General features: G+C 38.2%; 1 protein-coding gene across 3 annotated transcripts in view; it reads right to left on the reverse strand.

Annotated features, from left to right (window-relative positions):
- The window catches only part of LRRC28 (leucine rich repeat containing 28), a 152215-nt gene that overhangs the window by 130204 nt on the left and 2677 nt on the right, over nt 1-19334 (reverse strand). For all 3 annotated transcript variants that reach the window (XM_047086715.1, XM_047086716.1, XM_047086714.1), the window contains 2 exons: nt 18065-18292; nt 4109-4149 (listed from right to left, as the gene is read on the reverse strand). In XM_047086715.1, the coding sequence (XP_046942671.1) occupies nt 4109-4149; nt 18065-18232 (209 nt within the window). In that variant the 5' untranslated portion in view covers nt 18233-18292. The remainder of the gene's footprint in view (nt 1-4108; nt 4150-18064; nt 18293-19334) is intronic.

Here is a 19334-nt window from a genome sequence, read left to right on the forward strand (position 1 = left end):
TTCAGGGAAACCATGACCACTGGCAAGTAAAGGGAAAATACCTGAAAAAAAGAGCCAGGGAAGCGTAACCCCAAATTCTATTTATAAACTTTGTCTAAATCAATGGCAATCCCAGAACCATGCAAATATGGAAGAAATTACAGTCCAGGTGAAAGAACTGAACTGAGTTTTCAGCTGCCCTCCAAAAACCAGTTCACTTGTCTGAGTCAAACCAGGTAAATTACCTCCTAAAGCAAAAATATCAACACTCTCTGAATGAATACAACAGATTCCAGTCTCCAAGACATAAAATCCCCAATTATCATGATATAATCTATAATTATTCAACATATGAAAACCCAAGAAAATGTGATCCATTAACAACAATAAACAATGGAGATCAAGCTCAAGATAACCAAGATGTTGGAATTAGCAGACAAGAAATTTTTATATAGATATACATAGTGATCTAAAGTAAAATATGCCTATAATATAAAGAAATAGAGAGAATAAAAGAAAGAAAATCCTAAAACTGAAAAAATTACAAGATGAAGCTAAACAACAGGATTAATGTTACAAAGGAAAGAGTTTATGAACTTGAAAAAGATCAGTATAAATGACCTAATCTAAGATGCAGAGAGAAAAAAGCTTGAAGGAAACATGAACAGTGCCTCAGAGGAATGTAGGACAACATTAACAGATGTAATGTGTAAACAGTGCCCAAGAAGGAGAAAGGGAACAGTACATAAAAATTACTCAAAGAAATAATAATTGAAAATGTATTAAATTTGGGAAAAGACATAAATTCACAGATTCAAGTAGCTCAGCAAATTCCAACATAAATACAAAGATAATTAAACCAAGGCACATCATAGTTAAATTTCTGAAAACCAAAAAACAAAATCTTGAAAGCAGCCAGACAAAAATGATATATTAATACATGTGGAAAATGACTAAAATCCCACTAACTTATTATATATAGTATATTTACATAACAAATAATATAATATATATTATTAGTTCATAGATCATTGTTTTAATACTTAATAATAAATATATAATTATTAATTTAATATATACTTAATAATTATGTTATATAATATACAGTATACTTAATATATAATATATTTAATATATAATAATATAATTATATAATATACACAACAGTTATATTGTTTATGTTATAGTATATAACTTATATATAAACATTTACACATTATATTATACATATTATATAAAAATACTTTTAAAGGGCTCAAAGAAAAACACTGTCAAGCCTGAAAGCAACCACCGCTGGATATATAATACAGTTTGGGGTATTACATTGCAATTATCTTCATCTTCACGACTGTTTCATTTTTCTGCCTGAAGTCCTCAAGAATTTTTTCTTTAAAGTCTGAAAAAGGCTTTGAATAAATTCCACACCCATTACTAATAAAAATTCTTGAGGAAGTCAGAATTAATGATGTGGTAGGCAGCCCCCAAGACGGTCTCCACTGATCTCCACTACCTGGCATTTAGGCCCTTGTGTTATAGCCTCCCCTTAAGTGTGGGCTGGACCTACTGACTTGTTTCTAATGAACAGAAAATAGCAAAAGTGATGGGATGTCACATCCATGATTAGATGACAAAAAGGCTGTGGCTCCTGTCTTGCATACCCTCTCTTGCTTTTTCCCTTGTGCTGATGGAAGCCAGCCGCCATGTCGGGAGCAACACTATAGAGAAGCCAAGTGGCAAGACCTAAGGGAGTTGAGTCCTCCTGCCAACAGCCAGCTAGGAAATGAGACCTTCGGGCCAACAACCTGAGATTAACTGAATCCTGCCAAAACCACATGAGTGAACACAGAAGAGGATACTTCTTTAGTTGAATGTTCAGGTAAAAACAGCAGCCCTGGGCAACAACCTTGATTGCGGCCTTGAAAGAGACACTGAGGCCAAGATACCCAGCTAAGCCAAGCCCAGATTCTAGACCTTCAGAAAATATGAGATAATAAGTATTTACTCTGTTAAGCACCCCTACTACAGTTTAAGTCACTACATTCTGGGGTAATTTGTTAAGCAGCAATAGATTATTAATACAAATGGGTATTTACTTAACACAATAGAACATACACACATTAATTGTAAAGTCAGCATCTTTCTTATGGGGCAACCCTGGAGGCATTCCCACTAAGGTCAGAAACAAAACAAGGATGCCCATTATCTCAAGTACAATTTCACACTGTTCTGGAGGGACTGGCCAGTGCAGTTAGACTAGAAAAAATAAATAAAAGGCATTAAGGTTTAGAAAAAAAGAAACAACACTATCTGTATTTTCAGACATGAGAGTATTCCTGAAAAACCTTGAGGGATCAATGATAAAACTAATTCAATAAGATTTTAGCAAGGTAGCAGGATATAAAGTTAATATTGAAAAAATAACTGCTTAGAAGAGCTAACAGAAAATTCATTTACAGGGGCGCCTGGGTGGCTCAGTCGGTTAAGCGTCCGACTTCAGCCCGGGTCACGATCTCACGGTCCGTGAGTTCGAGCCCTGCGTCGGGCTCTGGGCTGATGGCTCAGAGCCTGGAGCCTGCTTCTGATTCTGTGTCTCCCTCTCTCTCTGCCCCTCCCCCGTTCATGCTCTGTCTCTCTCTGTCTCAAAAATAAATAAACGTTAAAAAAAAAAATTAAAAAAAAAAAGAAAATTCATTTACACTAGCAAAAAATTATATATTAAATGTTTAGAAATATATTTTAGAAATGTTCAAAACCTATATGAAGGAAACTATAAAGAACCTATAAAAACAAAAAATAGACCTAAAATAATGTTAAGACATCTTTCTTGGAAATATACGCTGAACTATTTAGAGGTAAAAAAAAAAAATGATGTATGCAACACTCTCAAAGCCTTTCAAAAAATATGCATATGTATATATATATATACACACACATATATAAAGAGAATGAAATTAAAAACTTGACAAAGCAAATGGGGTAGAACATTACCAAAGATGATTAAACTGAATCTAATCAAGAGGAAAAAAATCAGACAAATCTGCACAATACTTTAAAGACATTGGGGACGGGAGGGATTAGGGTAATTAAAATATGAAATGCATATTAGATGATATTACTGAGTTAATATTACTTTTAAAGTGTGATAATAGTATAATTATGTGCAATACTGCCCTTATTATTAGGAGATACATACTGATATATTTAGTAGTAAAGTATCATAATGTCTGTAATTTGTGTGTGTGTGCGTGTGAGAGCTGGAAAGGGAAGAAGGGAGGAAGACTGTAGGAGACAGAAAGAGAAAGCCAATGTGGCAAAATGTTAACTGGTTAAATTTAAGTGAAGTGTATATGGGTGTTCACTGTATTATGCTTTCAACTTTCCTGTTAGTTTGAAATTTTTCAAAATAAAAGGATGGGGCGGTGGGGAGACAGGAAATGACAGACTCCCAGATTAAAGATGGAGGTATAAAGTTAGTTTTCCTTACTTTACCTCCTGAAAATTTTGCCAAATAATTAAGAGAACAAAAAACAGCAGTGCAAACTCCTCCTTCAACAAAATTAGCAGGGAGCTGGAAAGCAAGGGAAATATAAGGTTCTAAGTATCTTCCTTACGGGTAAGTCAATAGAGACTTAAAGTTGATGCACCAGAAAACAAAGGTGTAAACATATTATTTAGCATTATGGAGGTAATTGTCAAAAGAATTAAAAAAACAAATGCAGTGTGGAGGACACAGAGAAATAGGCTTTTCCTCTGTGTGTTAAACCTTTTATACCATTGGACTATTTATATCAAGTATCACATGTAGTAACAATAAATCTTCCCAATTATACTGACTATCCAGAAGGATTCTGTGACAAAGAGGCTGTACCCAGGGGTGGAGGGATGGGGGGTGGGTGGAAGTATCCTTCATTATCTTTACTACCTTGAGGTAAAATATTTAAAACACAAATTTAAATGGTAAAATACTTTAAAATACTATTGGGGTTAGCAGAACTTCAGGTCTACCTCTATGACTATGACACCAAAATATAATAAATGAATACATTAAAATTGTATGTCCTAGTATTTCAAATAACTTAGAAGTATTTTCATTCTTGTTGTGTATAAAAATATGAATAAACAGACTCACAGTTCCACAAGGTTTGGAAGCTTCTGAGCAAGGTTTTCTGGCTGAAAATTAAAAACTCAGAATTAAATTTTATCTTTGAGAAATGTACAAACAGTTCTAATGAGCTTAAACACAGAGTATGATCTTTGGTGGGGGGGGGCAGTGTAAATCTGAAGGAAATAATGCAAAAATAATAAATCAGCAGGTCTGGGTTTTATGCTTACATGGCCCATACTACAGTTTAAATCTATAAATCTGAACGCTTAAAATGAGTGTCTTGGGACACCTGGGTGGCTCAAGTGGGTTAATGCCCAACTCTTGATTTCGGCTCAGGTCATTATCTAGCAGTTTCGTGGGTTTGAGCAGTGCGTTGGGCTCTGCACTGACAGTGCAGAGCCTGCTTGGAATTCCGTTTGCATCTCTCTCTGCCCCTCCCTTGCTCGCTCTCTCTCTCTCTCTCTCTCTCTCAAAAATAAATAAATACATTTGCAACTACGTGGATGGAACTGGAAGGGTATTATGCTAAGTGAAATTAGTCAGAGAAAGACAAAAATCCTATGACTTCACTCATATGAGGACTTTAAGAGACAAAACAGATGAACATGAGGGAAGGAAAACAAAAATAATATAAAAACAGGGAAGGGGACAGAATAGAAGAGACTCATAAATATGGAGAACAAACTGAGGGCTGCTGGAGGGGTCGTGGGAGGGGGGATGGGCTAAATGGGTCAGGGGCACTAAGGAATCTACTCCTGAAATCATTGTTGCGCTATATGCTAATTTGGATGTAAATTTTAAAAAATAAAAAATTAAATTAAAAAATAAAAAATAAATAACTTTAAATAAATAAATAAATACATAAATAAATACATAAATAAATAAAATCAGTGTCTTTCTGAGAAACGGCCACAGAAGAAGTTACACTGTTCTTAACAGACATACACAGAGGGGAGGATGCCATCTGACAACAGAGCCAGATACTGGAGTGACACAGCCAAGGACCATCAAGGATCACTGGCAACCACCAGAACCAAGGAAACAGTAACAGATTCTCCCTCAGAGTCCTGAGAAGGAGCCAACCCTGCCCACATCTTAATTTCGGACTTCCGGCCTTCAGAACAGTGAGAATACATTTCTGTTCTTTTAAGCCCCCTATCCTGTGTAATCTGTTACAACAGCCCTAGAAAACTAATACTCACCCCCAAACTCCCAATTTGGGTGCCTTGGAAAAACTAAATAAATAAGGGAAATCCCCAGGTGCCAGAAAGCCAGACCTAACTAAGCTCAGGACAGAGTGGTCCTGGGGCTCAGGTGGTCCGGGGGGGGGGGGGGGGGTGGCAGGGGTAGGAAACAGGCCACTGGAAAGACAGGCTGGGAAAGATCTAGGTGCCTTACCCAGTCCCGATTTTGGAAGGATTGGCCCTTCCACAAAAAGAATCCCAGAAATCCCACTCCCAGATTGCAAGTGGGCTTCTCTCTGCCAGAGGCAAAAGGAAAAGCCTCCTCTAAGCAACTGAAAGCCAGCCTGCATCTCTCTCCCTCCCTCTCCCCCCTCCCCGCCACCCAGGTCAAATTCACACAAACACAAAGACAGGAGTTGTTAAGACTGAAGGAGCACACTGAGTCAGGAGTAATAGATATATATTTATTCTACACTCAAACATACTGTAGGTAAGCTAGGTATCAATAACAAAGAATCAGTAATCGTTTTTTTAGAAGTAATTAGGTGTAGCTTGAGTCCTAAAGACAAATATAAATTATCAGAGGTTGCTATGGGGCAGAGAGGAAGGGTTCTGGTCAGCTTTCTAGGCACAAGAAGCAACACAGGAAAATGTGAGGCAGGGAGGTGTGTCTGGGAAATTGCAAATACAATCTATTTTGCTGTAACTCCCGAACACTACTCCTGAACAGATCTTACACTTTCGAAAATCCTGTTATAAAAACAATTGTGTTAATAGGTGTTGAGGACTAGAAGGTTTTGTATTTGCAACAAACTAATTTTTCAGACAGAAACCAAGTAACAATGATCATCATTAGGAAAAGGATCGGGGTGCTCTCTATTCTTCACTCTATGTTAGTATCATTTGAATTTTTAACAGTGAACATGTTGGGTCTCATATAATTGAAAACCATTACATTCGATAATGTGGTATGCACATAAACTGCTACATAATTGAGTAATCAATCATATTACATCCAATTTGGGTTCTAAACAGTAAGAGAAACACCATTAGTGTGATATGCCTGGGCCATAGGGTATGAAGGTTTATAATGACTTCGCAGAGTGGCCTGGAACAGACCACTAGAACTTATATTTTATAAAATGGGAAAACTTTTTAAAAATTCTGAACACAATAGAAATCCACTGGTTTAAACAAGGAAATGACATTACCACTTTAAGTTGGCATACTGATGAATTTAAATACTTAGCCACAGCATCCAAAGCTGCTTATATACACATATATCCTTGTCCTTTTATGATAACCAAATGTTAAATACAAATATTGTTATGAGAACAATGAAGCATTTACTGAGTACCCATTTTTGATCAAGTCACTTATATTTAGTTTTCAAATGCTGAATGCTGTGATTCCTTTTTTTTTCCCCACATGTTTTGATATCAATATATGCAATGAAGTCCTTCATGACAAGTCTTTCCTCAGATGTTACTCTTGGATCTGCAGAAATCCTCAAAATGTTTCTTTTAGTATGGGTATCTTCTCTTTTAAGGAGAATATGCATTTCCATTTATGGGCATACATACAAAGCTTCCTAGGCAAGCTAGGCAACTAGGGATGGAAGGATGAGGGAAGGGGGCAGTAAGAGGCTTAATAATAGCTGGTCCTCTAAAAAGGAAAAACTTATCCAGAAAAAAGACTCATCTATTTTATCTGCTACAATCAGTATCATATCTTGACCTGCGATCATTTTTCCCAGATGACGATTTCGTGCCATCCAACAGCATTCTAATTATCCCATGAGAAACTGGTTAGCTCTTTTGAGATACACAGCTTCACACACAATTAAGCACTGAATAATGTTTCTACTGCTAATGGTGCATTACCATATCTTTATTAACAGTTAGATACACTGTGTTTTTATTTAAAAATAAGCAAGGTGACCTTAAGAAAATTGCAGTTCATTACAACACGGGTGGGGAAAAACCCGAACCCTTATTAATTAGTTCAGGCCCAACCAGCCTGACAAATGAGCAGCCCACTGCACAGGCTGTGGCTGACACCTACTGGTAAGCATCACTGAATTACTTTCTGCTAAACTAGTTACAAATGTTTTCTAAATTAAGCCAAAATTCTCTGCATTAAATCCCACATTGCACTTAGCTGAACACCTCTTCTTTACGGGGAATGTAAAAGTAACCTTCAGCAAGCACATTTAAGTATAAAATTTACCTCTGATTTTGAATCAATGATGTTTTACTACACCCTTTTAAGGAAAACTGCCTACCTCCTTACATGCGAACGTTTTTAAATCGTGTATCTTGGAACAAATAGTTCAAATATGTTGCAAACACTATGCTGAGTGATGTGCCCTGGTAGGCACTGTGAGCCACCTGCTTCTTCCTCTTCTCTGGCTGGGCACCTGGTAGGACTGCATTTGTCTCTTCGAGCTGGATGTGGCTAAGTGACTTACTCTGCTCAGTGGAATTATGTTGAAGTGGTAGCCTTCAAGAGCCTGAGCTGTGAGAACTAAAACGCATCTAATTCACGACTTTGAAATGTGTCTTTACAAACACCGCGAAGCTTGTTGTGTGTATTGTGACAGTTTGTGAATGAAATGTTTTTTTTTCCCCCTTTAGTCCCACAACTAAACTTAAAAAAAAAAAAAATTATTTTGGGAGGTGGGGGGGGGGGGGTGGGCAGAGAGAGAAGGTGAGAATCCCAAGCAGCCCCCACACCCAGGGCAGAGCCCAATGATGGGCTCCATCAAGGACTGTGAGATGATGACCTGAGCTGAGCCACCCAGGCGCCCCTAATTAACTTTTTTTTAATGAAAAAAATAAAAATAAAATTTTGAAGTGAAATACAAAAAGTTACATAAAAGCTCAGAAAGTTCACAGTGACCTCCACGTGATGCAAGCTTTGTCAGTCTCCATCCCTGACTTTCGACACCATTAACCAGAGTCCCCAAGCAGTAAGAGAGTCATGACAGTGTGAGTAAAAGAAGTAATTGTGCTGTTGCAAACCGCTATGATTCAGGGTTCGGCAAAACCTGCTCCATTTCTGACTTCTAAAAACACATTTCAAAGAAGTCATGAATTAAATGTATTTAAGTTCTTATAGCAGTTATGAAAGATGGAATGAAGTTGGACCTCTGACACTACATACAAAAATTAACTAAAAATGGACCAACGACTTAAATAGAACAGCTGAAACTGTAAAACTCATGGAAAAATAGAAGTGAATCTTTATCATTGTGGATTTGGCAATGGATTCACAGATATGACACCAAAAGCATGAGGAACAACAGAAAAAACAGATACACTGGGCTTCACCAAAATTAAAAACTTTTGTGCATCAAAGGATATTACAAGAAAATGAATTACAAGACAGTGAAGACAACATGTAAAATGGGAGAAAATATTTGTAAACCATGTATCTGCTCAGGGTCTAGCATCCAGAGTATATAAAGAACTCTTACCAAAAAACCCCCCAAACAACCCAATTTAAAAATGGGCAAAGAATTTGAATACTCTGTAAATATATGCAAATGACCAACAAGCACATGAAAACATGCTCAACATCATTAGCATTAGGGAAATGCAAATCAAAACCATAACGAGGTGTCACTTCACACCTATTATAATAACAATATTTAAAAAAACAACTGGGAAATAACAAGTGTTGGGGAGATGTGGAGAAACTTGGAATCCTTATACCTTGCTGGTGAAGTGGTTCAGCCATTCTGGGAGTTCCTCAAAAAGGCAGAGCTACCCTATAACCCCACAATTCCACACCTAGGTAGGTATATACCCAAAATAATTAAAAATAGGTACTCAAACATTTAAATGTAAACCATATTCATAGCTGCACTGTTCACAAGAGCAAAAAGGTGAAAGAGGCCAAATGTCAATCAATGGATGAATGGGTGAACAAACTGTGGCATGCACACACAACAGCATCTTATTGAGCCATAAAAGTTGTGAACTGATGCACACTACAACTTGGAGGAAGTTTGAGAACACTCTAAGTGAAAAGAAGCCGGACGCAAAAGGGCACATAGTGAATAATCCCATTTATATGAACTATCCATAAGAGATAAATCCATAAAGACAGAACACAGATTGGCGGTCGCCAGGGCTGAAGTGTGGAGGGGAATGGGGAGAAGTTGCTTAATGGGTGAGGGGTTTTACTCCAGAGTGATGGAAATGTCTGGAACGAGACAAAGGCACTGGTTGTGCAACACTGTGAATGTACCAAACACCACTGAATTGTTCACTCTAAAATGGTTGATTTACATTACATAAACTTCACCTCAAAAATTATTTTTATTATTTTTTAATTTAAAAAAGTTAATGAAGTTTTGGTACTGAAGGAAAAAAGGCACTTCAGTTACAAACCATCACAACATACTCAAGTGCACGTCTGCTCTCTCTCTCTCTCTCTCTCTCTCTCTCTCAAAATAAATAAGCATTTAAAAAAAAGACGATGGGGCACCTGGGTGGCTCAGTCGGTTAAGTGTCGACTTTGGCTCAGGTCATGATCTCGTGGTTCATGAGTTCAAGCCCCACGTCGGGCTCTGTGCTAACAGCTCAAGTCTGGAGCCTGCTTCAGATTCTATGTCCCCCTCTCTCTCTGCCCCACCCCGCTTGTGCTGTCTTTCAAAAATGAATAAATATTAAAAAAAAAAAAGACGATGTATGACATAATTGTTCATTATGAGTGGGGAGCATATTCCAAAGCTCAATGTATTATACTTCAGGTACCTCACTCACATACGTATTTGTTGACTGATCTGATGGGGCTAACATTTAGAAACTGGCATCTCATTTTTAAGGTACAGGTGGCTCATTTTAGTATAGTGCATGCTTGAAAATGAATTTCAACTTGTGGAAACACATACATAACAATGGCTTTTGAGCCTTCTGCTGGCAAACAGAGCCCTTCCAGTGTCCAAGGATATGGTCTGGTGTAAGGGAAAAACTTCTCTCCCTGCCACCTCGTTCTAAACCCTCCCTTCCTAACTCCCAAGGCAGAAACTACAAATCACAAAGGGTAGGCTAAATCATGTTCCCCATATTTTAAGAAAGTATAGAGAGATACAAGTTTTAAAAACATTTCTATCAGGAAAAGTTACACAGTAGATCTCAGAGGTAAACGTCACAGAGGTAACTAGGAAAACTCACTTAAAGGGGAACACCTCATTGCTCTGAAACAGATAAATGTGGTTACATTTTAACTATATGGTGCGAGGCCAGAAAAAGGTCATCAGTAAATACTTGCAGAATTAAAACAAAAGACCGACTAGGTGACAAATGAGGAGACCCGGTACATGCTCTAACTGGCCACAAAAGTGACTTTGGACCCGTCCATTAACTTCTTCTAAGCTTACTTTCCCCAAAAAGAAAAATCGCCTAAACTGCCTATAAAGCTCCATCTAGCTTTGAAATTCTGTGATTCAAGAAACAGAATGAAATTAGGGGTCAGACATTCATTTTCTAAACTATTTCAAATACTTTGTTACCTATTTGACAGGGAACTACCGTCAATCAACCAGTAAGGATCAGGGGGCAAACTGTGAAATCTGAAAATTCAGTAGGAAAAGCAGCTTTGGTTTATAACAAAACTCCTACTCTTCAGGCATGTGTGTATTACTGAGACAGGATACATTTATAATCAGTGTTTTTGCAGAACTACATCACATACTACACATCAGCATTAAAACACAAACAGAGCATCTGAACGCTTTACTACTTGACGTATCATTTCCACACATTCCATTTAAGAAATAACAAGAAGCCCCTTATGTTGGAATTCAAAGTGAATCAAACAAACAAAAACAAAACTTAATTCCCTCTCCCAAATTTTTCTGCCACACTTGATGGCACGACGCTCTTTTACTATTTCTTTGTTTTCCCTTCAAGGTTCTGTGATGTTCATTTAATCCAGATCCTACTCTTAACCAAATTCAAAGGGGGTGGAGGGCATAGCTATGTTACTTTCCCAGACATCAGCCCCTTGCACCCTCAACCCTGCCACCAGCTGCAGAAGCTGTCGATGCAGCATAAACGCAGGCATCGTCATCACTGTAAATCAAAATATCTAGACTCACTGATTAACACAACTTGAGAGCTAGCTAAGATCTTAGCGGTACTCTATGCCAACAATCTTACTTTAATTTTTAATTGTAAAACTAGTAGGTATTTAGTGAAAAAACATAAACCAAACTTCACAGAACCTTTCCCTTGTACTCTGCATCCTTAGGTAAGGTTCTTTCTCTTCCAGCTCCCACCCCCACTCTCTTGCCTTCCCTCAACCTACAGCTCTAATCACTGTTAAGTTTGATTGATGCGCTTTTTAATGTCAGTTTATTTATCTATAAAGTAGGGATAATAATAATGCCTACTTCACAGGATTGTCTTAGATTAATTTATTAGTTAATTAATTTAATACATGTAAATTGCTTAAGACAGTGCTTGTAACTTACTGCTATGATGTTACAAATGATGTTACAAAAGATGTTAGCTGCTATCAGATTTTAACCAATCCCAGACTGATGAACATTTAGGTTTTCATAATGTTTCATTGCATCCAACGTTTTGATGACCATCCTGTTCACTTGACATGTTCATTTGACATATTCACAAATGTTCACTTGATATTTTTTTTTCTGCTGTGTAAATTCTTACAGGTGAAAAATACTGATTCAGACGCATACTCTTTCAAAATGCCGACCGATGTGCTCAAACCAGCCACCAAAAGTACTCAGCCCAGTCTACTCCATCTGATAGTGTGTGAGAGCATCTTCTTATTGTCTTCCACATCAAAAATTAATAATCTTCAACACTAGGTATTTATTAGTCTTTGCCAATCTAGTAGGAAAGGATGATCGATGTTTTACCTTCCATTGGAAGTTAAACACCTTTTTGTGTTTGGACTATCTGTATTCTTTTATTATTTATTTGCCTGTTTATATTTTATGGGGAAGGTCAAGAATGTTTTCTCCTGGGTCCACAGGAAAGGAAACACTTCCGTGCCTTATGCCCCATCCCAATTTGGGAATGTGATGAACAGACCTCTGCTTCCCGTCAATCCCAGCAGGATATCACTTTTAAGTGAGGTTCTCTCTTGTAGCACAGATTAATTGCTTCATCAAGATCCAGCTGCTCTTACTGCTCAGACATAAGCCAAACTCTCCTCTTTCATTAAAACTTAGATGTCTTTTCTTGTCCATTCATATTCACAAACAAAACTGGTAACTGGTGAGAGCTCCGTTAGTATTTGGGTAGGTCACTATTCCATGTCCCCAGGAAAACCTCCTGCCTGCTATTCTCATTAAGAGAAGTTGGCAGATCCGTTAAGGGATTTCACTTCCTGGTTGGGATTTCTTCCCTACCCCCCCCTTCCAAGTCTCTTGTGGCCTTTTATTTTGTAAATGAAGAAACTGAGGTCCAAAGAGGTGTAGCACATAGAACCTGGGTCTGTTATCTTTGCTACTAAACACTGAAACAGCCCCTTCCTGTGACTGCAGTCCTTAAATGCTTCCCCTGCTAATTCCCTTCCTCCATGAACTTCCGGGTTAGGGGTGAGAGCTGGTGATTGCTGCTTCCGAGCTATATTCCTTCTCCAACTCTTAGAAATCTGATTCCAGCTACTGGTGCAGAACTGAGGGGGAATGGGGGTAGGATTCACCTTAGCCCCCTTCATCCAGCACACTCCTAGCCGGCCTTCACCTGAAACTTCTCTACACCTGCAGTCTCTCTCCAGAACCACATGTCCCATCCCCCTAGATGGCTTACTCAATCGTGCCTAATACAATTCTTCAATGTCAGTGGATCCTTTGGCCCCTCTCCATTCTCCCTATTCATGCACTCCTCCTTTCTTTCTTTGCCTCCAATCCAGCTCACGTTCCATATTCCATCATCCATGTCCCAATCCCTCCTGCCAAATTACTAAATCCCCTTAGTCCTTCTGTACTGTATTGTATCCACCTGGAAAACACCTAAGCCTTCAAGAATACAACAGCACACCTTCTTCATACCTCAGCTGAGTGCTGTAGGAGAAACTCCCCTAAACAAGGCACACAGTTCCACCATTAAGCCTGGCAACCAACAGCTTGCTGAACAATGCCAACAATCCTGTTACCTTTCTCTGGCCAAAGTGCCATGTGATTCTTCACAACTTCAAGCCTGCATTCTCTGCAAATCTCCACTCCCCAAGCAGATGGCCTTGCCTGGTAGAATGCAGAATTCTCATGTCAGCTGTGCTAAGTTAGTGACTTTCTATTCTACTCTGTGGTTTCCTAGACACACAGTTCCTTAGAAGGGAAGGAGGTGTGGACTGAGCAAGAATCCTGCCTATCCCCTCCCCTAAATAAGAATAATTCCCAGTTACATCTATGTTACTCATCAAACTTTCCGAATAAATGGTTCTGCTAAAAGGAATTTGCAAACATTTATTAGATCTACACATCCCACCCACGTGGGGTTTTGTGTAAAGAGCACCAATATATGAGCAAACAAAAGGACAGCTGCTCTGACTGCAGAGGAGACACACTACTGCTCAGTTTTCCCATAATTCTCCACCTCAGCCCTTTTTAGGAACCCTCAGGCTCTGAAGAACACAATAAAAAAAATAAAAAAAATAAAAACAAAACACAACATTGCTCTAGGCAAAATAGGCGCCTACACTTGTCCCCTGAACGTCCTGCCACTGAGTCTTAGTTCATACTTTCTCTTCAGCTTGGGATGTCAACAAATGAAAATTCCATGAGAATAAGAATTTGTTCCAAGTCAGTGACTTGAAGAATACTGGGCACATAGTAAGTGCTCAGTAAAGACATGTTGAATGAATTCTTTTCCTCCTAACCTCCTGTCAAAGTCACTCTTCAGTGTCAATGCAAATAGCATCTTCTTTAAAAAGTCTTCTACAGTCCTGCAACATAGAATTAGATTATGTGTCCTACAAATGTTGGGCAGTAGGCCAGGCATGAGGATACAGAATTTATGACAGAGTCCCTGCTTTCAGAGGCACTCAGTCTGGAACTCTTATACCTACATGAGAGTCCTTATATTAATCTACTTTATATTCATGTATTTACTTACTTATTCAATAACTATGTGAATACCCATCCCACGACAAACACAGAACTTGTATCTCCTATTCTCTCGTCTTCTAACTACCACAAAGGTGAGATTTAACAATTCTTGAACTGCATTTAAAATAATTATAGGGGCGCCTGGGTGGCTCAGTCGGTTAGGCATCCGACTTCGGCTCAGGTCATGATCTCACACGCCGTGAGTTCAAGCCCCGCATCAGGTTCTGTGCTGACAGCTCAGAGCCTGGAGACTGCTTCAGATTCTGTGTCTCCCTCTCTGTCTGACCGTCCCTCACTTGTACTCCGTCTCTCTCTCTCAAAAATGAATAAATGTAAAAAAAAATTTTTTTTCAAAAACTGGATGGAGAGACAACTACTTTCCATATGTTCCTATATGGTCACTAATATTAGAGCATGTATCATTTTTGGATTTAAAATATGAAAACTTTATTCTATCAAATATATAAAAAAGGCTTTTTTGTGTGTTTTAGTTTTAATATGGCATTTCTCAAATTCTGAGCATTTAACAATCATCCTACAAAATATAAACCACTCTGCTATACCAAGCCCCTTGATGAGGAAAGGAAGAAGGGCAGAGACGGTACATTAATGACTTCTCTTCTCACAGAAAGGCTCATATGGTGAGGGGAGAGAAGGGAAAGGGATAATGTTGAGGAGAAAAGATTTAAACACAATAAAAGTGTTAATTAAAAAAAATAAAACAATGTGAAAATGCAAATTATTGGCAGATTCCCAAGCTTCCTTTAAAAAAAAAAAAAAGGCCAATTAACCCATATGTGTTAAATCATGTTTCCAATGTTTTCTTTTCCCCTTTCGTCAGTATCGTAGTTGTGGGTCAAATTCCACATACTAGGGGCACCTGGGTGGCTCAGTTGGTGAAGTGTCTGACTCTTGATTTCGGCTCAAGTCACGATCTCACGGTTGCGAGATGGAACCCCATGTTGAGCTCTGCACAGAGTGTGGAGCCTGCTTAAGATCTGTCTCCTTTCCACCCACCCTTGGCACCCCTCCCCCATGCTCTCTCTCAAAAAAAAAAAAAAAATCCACATACTAAATCCCCTTTAGGAAATACACTGTATCAAGAACACCAGCAAACATTCTAAAAGCCTGAAGTCACTAGTTTAGAGCACTCTAGGATAAGTACTATTTCATCTGCTTTCAAAACCTATGCAGTAAGTCATTCCTAGACTATACCAGGTGTATATACTAGGTGTATATACTAGGTGTCTTATATCCAGCACCGTAAAGGAATGGGATGGCTGCTATGATTCCTACACCCTGATATCTGCATAGCACTTTACAGTTTAAAAGCTCTTTGATACACATGAATCAAATGTTCTAGCTCACTAGAAAGCATTCGAATAAAATACATACACCTATCATAAACATATGCAACAAGTTAATCTCTGATCAACAAAAAGGTGGCAGAGCATGAATTTGAAATGTATGCTTATGAGCCATTATGAATATCGGTTACAACTGTATAGCAGATACCTAGGTATTTTCATAAAGGGAAAACTTTAGCTGAGAAACCACACAAAACCAAAAGCTCACTATAACTTTCATAAACAAAGATCAATTTCTTTGAACAAACCATACTCCAGTAGATTGTGACTAACAGTTAAGAAGTAATCTACTCACAGTTTTCTCCTAGTACATCAATAACAAACACGGAAAGAACACCTGGGTGCCTCAGTTGGTTAAGCATCCGACTCTTGATCTCAGCTCAGGTCATGATCTCATGGTTCATGAGATCAAGCCCCACATTGGGCTCCACGCTGTCAGTTCGGGGTCTGCTTGGGATTCTCTCTCTCCCTCTCTCTGCCCCCCCCCCCAAATAAACAGACATGAAAGAAATTTTTTTAAAAATAACAAACATGGGAAAATCTGGGCTTTAATCCTTGACAAATTATTTCTCACAACACTCGTTCCCCAAAGGGAGGAGGGAAATACTTGGTAAATCATGCAATGATGATTTTGCAAAAGGATTAATATAACTGTACTATTAAAGTTTGATTAAGATAATTTTTTTAAGTTTATTTATTTTGAGAAAGAGATTGAGAGAGAGAGAGAGCGAGAGAACACAAGCAGGGGAGGGGCAGAGAAAGAGGGAGAGAGGCTTCCAAGCAGGCTCCATGCTCCACGCAGAGCCCAAAGCGAGGCTCAATCTCAGGATAATGAGATCATGACCTGAGCTGAAATCAAGAGTTGAACACTTAATTGACCGAGCCACCCAGGCTCCCCAAAATAATTACAGTTTTAAAACTGAAAAACCTATGGAGTGCCTGGGTAGTTCAGTTGGTTAAGCGTCCAACTTCGGCTCAGGTCATGATCTCATGGTTCATGGGTTTGAGCCCCGCGTTGGGCTCTGTGCTGACAGCTCAGAGCTTGGAGCCTGCTTCAGATGTGGTGTCTCCCTCTCTCTCTGCCCCTCACCCACTCACACTCTATCTCTGTCTCTCAAAAATGAATAAATGTTAAAAAAATAAAAAACTGAAAAATCTAATTAAAAAAAATCTAACTAGGCACTCAAAATAACACATATGCCAAAATGCCAAACACTAAAAATGAAAGACATATTTCTATTTACTTTTAGATATGGCAGAAATGAACAAATCATATGCTTTCCACTCACTGGAGGTATTTTACACAGATTATATAAGACTTTTTCAGGAAAACACTCTATATAAATGAAGCCAGTAAGGCATACTTTCAGATATTTAGGATAGTCCAAATAGACTCTTCTCTTAGAGAAGAGAATGAAAAATAGGTCTGTTCACAGAGAAACAAGACATCATAAAATAAGAATAAGAGTTCAAGTGTAAGACTCAAATGAGGTTAAGTAATAGCCAGAAAAGGCCACGTAAAGCACATCCATTTAAAACAGAGATTAATTTTGACAATAAGAGTGGGAATGAGAAGTCACATTAGGACACTCTTGGAAAAAAATGTTTAAATAGTGTTTTTAAATCTTATATGTAATAAAATATATAATAAAGTTCTATATGTAATAAAAAAAATAGGGTTATAATAACTATGTGCTTATTCTTAGAATGTAAAAACAGTGAATCAAATGTTGCGTCTGTGGCAAAAATTTTTCCAACAAACTGGATGAGAGCCGATTCAACATCATTTGATTTCCACAGTGCAATCATAAAGAAGGGTTTTTGGTTCGGGAGGGTTTTTTGTTGTTTTTCCCCCAAAACAAAGGCTACATGAAGCTTCCCAAATGCCTGTCTTCATATATTTTAATATTCAGATCATCTCTTTTTAAATGCCTCTAACTCAAGGTCATCTTTCTTGGCCTTCTTCTTCTTTACTTTTTAACTTTTTCGGTATGGTAACATCCAAAAACCAGCTAAGGAGCCTATCCCACAAAGAAAGCAAAGACAGATGCACAGGGTAAGTGAAGTGGGGTTCTGGAATGGAAACTAATTCTATGACTGGCGCATCAGTGAATATTTTGCTTTCCTATACAACTCTTCCTGTAACCTCATATTGGAGGGACTTGGATAATGAATTCTCCACTAACGAGAAACCTCTGTATTTGTATCCTTACTACCTGCTGAGATAACAAGAGGGGATGTACATCCTGGTCTGAATGTCTTAGGATATGTAAAATAGATCTCGGTCAGGACCACATTACAAATGATTTTTTTAAAATGCAATATAATACTGTACCAAGGTTGTCAGGGAGTTCCTTTTCATATAGAGCCTCTCCAAGTACTGTAGTCCCTCATCTTTCAGTAACTCCAATGGAAAATGGTGCAGATTCCTGTAATTTAAGAACAAATTCTTGTGCTTTTCCAGCCTTGCCACAGAGATCGTCTTACAAAGTTCAGATGCCATGACTGAATATATCCCATCAGGCACGCTGCAGCACTACATCTTGTCAAAATTGGTCCATTTCTAAAGAGAACAAGAAAATTGAATCATTATGATAGTGCTCATAAGCATTGCCAAATAAACCAGTTAGCACACACAGCTATTAGCAGACACTAAAGAGAGAGTTACACATTTGCTCCCTATATTTTTCCTTCATAACAACTGAACATATTTAGGAGATGAGAGCAACTATTTAAATACTCTCACTACTTAAGCAATGTGTACCACTTTGCAGCAACAGTCCTAACTGAAAAACTAGTTCTTGAACTTGAGATAGGAATGCCTAATAGAAGAGAGACTAGTTTCATAACATGCACCCAAAGAAAGCTTAAAAATCAGATAGAGCAAACCCATTTCCTTCTTGAGCTACCTCATTTTATGTGTAGCTTAAGGTGTTTCAAAAATATTGCTAAATACATACAAAACATCTAGACCACTTACAGCTTTACTTTCCTCATTTCTTACTATGTACAGAATATTGTCCTATATCCTAATTTTTTCCTTCTTTTACCTCTATTTTTTTCCTTCTTCGCTTTGTAGATTATCAGAAGCAGTAAAGAAACAGGTCCAGGAATATACGGTTTTATTATTTCAATGAAAGAAGAAACACTGCACTAGGAAATAAGAACCTTGTATTATTTTCTTACAATCTTTTCAGGCCTCAGTTGCCTAACATATACAAGGGAGACAGCAATTTATTGGTAAAGCCCAGAACCCAGAACAGATTAAATTCCCTTCTAGCTCTGAAAGTGACCGGGTAGGAAGAGAAATAACATTTGCCATCTTATCAACTAGGCACAGAGCAGAAACAAACTTCACAATCACTTAACTAACACAAGAGGAAAAAAACTCAGAGCTTCAACAATGTTGTCCAAGGTCAAATGGCTCATAAGGGATAAAAGCAAGGACTCCCCCCTCCCCACTTTGGGGTAGAGATGAGGGTGTCCAGTGGATTTCAAAGACTGGGTTCTTCACAGGATTCCAAAGGATATTAAGGAAATGCAAAAACATTAAAAGGCTGAGTGAGCTCTGTGCAAAACCCTCATTTTCCTGGGCATCCTTTCTG

This window comes from Lynx rufus, unplaced genomic scaffold (genome assembly GCF_022079265.1).
Source record: "Lynx rufus isolate CCGP_SWC_20201006 ecotype Redwood Valley unplaced genomic scaffold, mLynRuf1.p SCAF_21, whole genome shotgun sequence".
NCBI classification, from domain to species: domain Eukaryota; kingdom Metazoa; phylum Chordata; class Mammalia; order Carnivora; family Felidae; genus Lynx; species Lynx rufus.